At 44.6% G+C, this 4,914-nt stretch overlaps 1 protein-coding gene across 9 annotated transcripts in view; it reads left to right on the top strand.

Moving 5' to 3' along the window:
- Positions 1–339: 339 nt before the first annotated feature.
- Positions 340–4,914, top strand: part of TTLL5 (tubulin tyrosine ligase like 5) — a 342,013-nt gene continuing 337,438 nt past the window's right edge. For all 9 annotated transcript variants that reach the window (XM_043985336.1, XM_043985334.1, XM_043985333.1 and 6 more), the window contains exons 1-2: positions 340–488; positions 3,943–4,111. In XM_043985336.1, coding sequence (XP_043841271.1) covers positions 4,038–4,111 — 74 coding nt within the window. In that variant the 5' untranslated portion in view covers positions 340–488; positions 3,943–4,037. The remainder of the gene's footprint in view (positions 489–3,942; positions 4,112–4,914) is intronic.

Genomic DNA, 4,914 nt, shown 5'->3' with positions numbered 1-4,914 from the left:
CACTTTTTATGAACCCCTTAGTTTGATTGGCTAAAAATGACATTCCTCCGCGCTGGAGATGGGGAGTGAACGCCTGAACGGCCAATCAATTGTGAGCATTGTCTAAGCCTCTCCCCTGACACGAGATCACGTGATCAACCCTCCTTTGGGGAGTGGCGGAAGAATCGAAGGCTGGGACACTCCCCTTCAGACTGCGGCAGAGGTCCGAACCACGCTCCGAGGCAGACAGGGGCGGGCACGTCTGCGTAAGCGCGAAGGCGATGACGGAATTCTTTCGCGACGGAGGCTGGCACCTGCGCGATGCGTCGGAACTGGGTCTCCTGCGCTTGCGCAGTGGATTGGGACGGGCGGTTGCTTGTTGGTTGTTGTAGTAACGGGGGAAGCAGCCGTCGGTGGCGGTGGTGAGCCCGGAAAGGGGGAAGGAGGAGGGAAGAAGCGCCCGGTGCGGTCCCTGCCTGCCTGACCCGAACTATGGGAAGATGAGACAGGTACTCGCCGCCTCTGGACCACTGGGCTCCTTTGGGGAAGTAGGTCCCGGGCACCCCAGAGGGTAGTTGTGCTTCCTCACCAGGCTGGGCTGGGGGAAGCCTCCAGGACAAGTAGCGTCCGGGGATAGTAGCGGCGACCGACTCTTCTTTCCTTCTAGCAGAGCGATTGTGGGCTCTTCTTGGATCTCGGGGGTGGGGTGGGGTAGGGGTGGGGAGGGTGGGGACTGAGGTGGGAACGGAGGACTTGCAGGCGAGGAAACTTCACCGCTGGTCCCTCCAGGACCGATGCCAATAGGCATCGTGAAACTCTCTTCGAGCCTGTCGGGAGAGGCAGGGAACTGTCCTGGGCAGACCGGGAGAGAAAAAGGAGGGCTCCAGCCCCGCAAAGTGCAAAGGAATCCCAGTTTACAGGCGAACCGAGACTCAGAGGCTGACTGGTCGCGGTCTCTCTCCGACCTCTGCCTAACTTTCCTCTTACTCTTGTGTGTAACTCCACCGTCAAGACCTGCGTGTCATCCTTGTCCCCTCACTCTTTCCCCCGCCGTGTGCAAGTCCTCTCGTTTCTACCCTCTCTCGTATCGCCCCCGCCCCTTTCTCTGAGACTGCACCCCGCCTCGGTGCAGGCTGTGATCCCTTCACACTTGGACTCTTGCGATCGTAGCCTGCTGGATGTCTCCGCTGCCTCAATTCTCCCTCCCGATGCAGTCCGTCCTATACTGAGCTGTCAAATTGATCTTCCTAAAGCTCAGGTCTTACCATATCACTCCCTCCCCCACCCCATTCAGGAAACTCCAAAGGCTCCCTATTACCTCCAGGATCAAATATAAACTCCTCAGTTTGGCTTGTAAAGCCCTCATAACCTGACCCCTTTCTACTTTTTCGGTCTTACATTTTATTTCCCTTCATATAGTAGGCTATCCAGTGACACTCCTCATTCCCCCCACCCCCTTGCAGTTCTTCAATTAATCTGGGCACTTTCACCGACTCCCAGCTCCCGCTTCCCCCAACGTCTGAAATTCCTTTCTCATTTCTGCCAACTTGCTTCCCTGGTTTCCTTCAAGGCTCAGCCAGAGTCCCATCTTTTCCAAGAAGCCTTCTTTAATCTTAATGCTTTCTTTCTGAAACTACTCCCAATTTATCTTGTATGTTGTTCTTTGCCTGTCGTCTTCCCCATTAGACCGTGAGCTCCTTGAGTGCAGGGGCCTGCTTATGCTTTTCTTTTTTGAATTTTCAACATTCATTTTCATAAGATTTAGAGTTCCAAATTTTTCTTCCTCCCTCTCTTTCCTCCCCCCTCCACAAGACAGCAACCAAACTGTTATACGTTATATATGTACAATCCACAAGTACTCTTTTTTTTTTTTTTAGTCTTTGTTCATTCAATATCAGTTCTTTCTCTGGAGGTGGATAGTATGCTTCATCATTAGCCCTTTGGGATTGATTGTCTTGGATCATTGTATTGCTGAGAGTAGTTAAGTCATTCACAGTTGCTTATAGAACAATACTGCTGTCACTGTGCTCAATGTCCTCTATATATCAGTTCACTTGAGGCTTTCCAGGTTTTTCTGAAACCATCCTGCCTGTCAATATCATCCTGCTTGTCATATGCCTTTCTTTATATCCCCAGCACTTAGCTCAGTGCCTAACACATAATAGGCACTTAAATTCGAATTGACTTCCCTAGTAAATATCAGAACTTAAACCCACATTCTAGCTAGTTGGCACAGTGCTGAGCTTGGAGTCAAGAAGACTTGAGTTCAAATTCAACCTCAGACACTAGCTCTGACCCTGGGCAAACCACTTAACTTCTGTTTGCCTCAGTTTCCTCATCTGTGTAAAATGAGGATAATAATTAGCACCTGCCTCCCAGGGTGGTTGTGAGGATCAAATGAGATAATAATTGTACTTAGTACATTTCTATATAAATGTTAGCTATTCTTCTTATTAATCCAAGTTGTCTCCTATTCCAACACTTTCTATTACATTAGGTTCAACATTCAACATGGTTCAGTTGAAAGAGCTGGGGACATAGGTTCTAGCCTCTGTTTGACCACAAACTTGTGGCATGACTTTGAGTAAATGACTTCACTGGGCCTCATTTTCTACCACTTTGAAATAAGAAGCTTGGACTAAATGATCTCCACAATCTCTTGCATCTCTAATATTCTTTGCTTCTACAAATCCTTTTCTGGGAGATTCTAGAAGGACCTAAAACCCTCTATCAGAAATTCTTTATAGTCTGGGGAGAGCTGTTGTATTTAAGTGACAAGGTCTCATATGGAATTTCCACAGTGAATTTCAGGTTTAGGCAATTATTCTTTGGGCCAGATTACAGTATTTGTACTGTCACATAATATAACTATCTTGCTGGTCTCACTAAAATCTTGTTGGAAAATCTGATTTTGAAATAAATGGGCTTAAGGTAAAATTTCTTTGCAATTCAGATCAACCTCTGGGGCTTTAGCTGAGAGAGACAGTTTTCAAATATATTTGAAATGGTAGTGTGGAGACCAGAAAGAACTCTAGATTTGGGATCAGAGGAACTGTATTTGAATTTACCACCCATGGCAAATGACTGAACTTTTCTGGGCCTCAGTTCCCTCATCTGTAAAAATGGAGGGATTAAATTATTTAGTAAGGTACTTTCCAGGTTGAAATGTAATGTATAAAATGTAATGATCTTTCAGTCTTATGATTAAGCCTTGATCTTAGATTTTCCCACCCCAGCACGAAACCTGTTGGATTTGCTTTACTGGCATCATAGGGTAATTTTGTTGTCTGAGTGCTTGCCATAGAAATATTCCAGAGGAATAATGCTGGAAGTATCAAGGAGATAGCTCTACATGTATATTTGAGTACAGATTAACTTTGTTTTGCAGGGAGGTTAGGTCCTACCTGTAGCAATTCTGTCAGATTTAGACAGTTAACACTTACTCTGTATACCCATATCCTTTCTCTAGTACATGTTGATTCTATTGTAGAGCAAAAGAAAGAGAAGCCCAAACTGAACTTTTTTTGGGGGGTGGGGTGGGGCAGTGGGGTTAAGTGACTTGCCCAGGGTCACACAGCTAGTAAGTGTCAAGTGTCTGAGGCCAGATTTGAACTCTGGTACTCCTGAATCCAGGGCCGGTGATTTATCCACTGCACCATCTAGCTGCCCCCTATTTATAGTTTTAACTTCTAAATTTTATCCCTCCTTCCCTTCCCCTTCCCTGAGGCAGTAAGCAATCAGATGAATACACTACTATTGAGATTACTCTTCATTTTTGTGATGGATGGGAAGCTTGTTACTCTATAGCATAAGCTTCTGGAGGTCTGGATCCATGTTGCATACATATATGGCACAGTCCTTAAGATATTTTACATATTTAACCAGTAGATCACTCTACCCATTTTCAGGGGAACTGATTTTCTTTTTGTGGTCTGAGGATATTTTTCTTGTTGATTATTTCAGGAAACTGTGCCACCCAGATTGTTTGATCCAGTGAGCCTGCAAAGAAAGGTCTCTGAGGCCCCCGTTTGCTGACTGCATGAAAAACCCCAAAGGAAATGCCAGTCGTGATGGCCCGGGACCTGGAGGAAACAGCATCATCCTCAGAAGACGAGGAGGTGGCAAGCCAAGAGTAAGTAATAGCAAGCAGCCTTTAGTCTGTGGATAAATAGAGATTATGGAGTCTACTAAGCTTACTGTTTTCATCTCTTTTGTATTACCTAACTTCAGTTTTAACTTCTGTGGTCCTCTAGATTAAAGTCTTATTTTTGGATCCCTTTCAATTTCTTCTTCTTCTTTTTTTAAAAAATATTTATTGACATGTTACATTAGTTGTTTTTTTTGTTTTGGGGTTTTTTTGCGGGGCAATGGGGGTTAAGTGACTTGCCCAGAGTCACACAGCTAGTAAGCGTCAAGTGTCTGAGGCCAGATTTGAACTCAGGTACTCCTGAATCCAGGGCAGTTGCTTTATCCACTGCACCACCTAGCTGCCCCCTCCCTTTCAATTTCTAGAAATGGGATAAGGACACCTCTTATTTGAGAGCTCAGAACTTCTGTTGATAAATTTTCTTTAACATATAGTGTATGTACCTTTGAGTTTTTGATCAGTGTTAGGGGTCCATGAAACTGGTGGCTCATTTTGAGAAGTAGGTCTCTAAACTGTGTGTCATCATTTTATACTTTGTCTTTTCAAAGGCCTCTATAATTATAGAGAAATTAAAACATGAAAGAGCAAGTGATTTTTTCCAAGGTTACAAAGTAAAGTTAGGAAGACTAAGACTAAAACCCTAATATTCCTGCTAGTCAGTTGGGCCATATTGATTTGTAGAGTTCTTTTAGGGAGAGTTGTATTATTTAATTATTGGCTCTTTGGTTTATTTGTCCCATGTTATTACCACCTCTACTACTATGACTACTACGACTACTACAACTACT

The sequence above is a fragment of the Dromiciops gliroides genome, chromosome 2 (genome assembly GCF_019393635.1).
Source record: "Dromiciops gliroides isolate mDroGli1 chromosome 2, mDroGli1.pri, whole genome shotgun sequence".
Lineage (NCBI taxonomy): Eukaryota > Metazoa > Chordata > Mammalia > Microbiotheria > Microbiotheriidae > Dromiciops > Dromiciops gliroides.
This window is presented reverse-complemented; position numbering and strand designations above follow the sequence as displayed.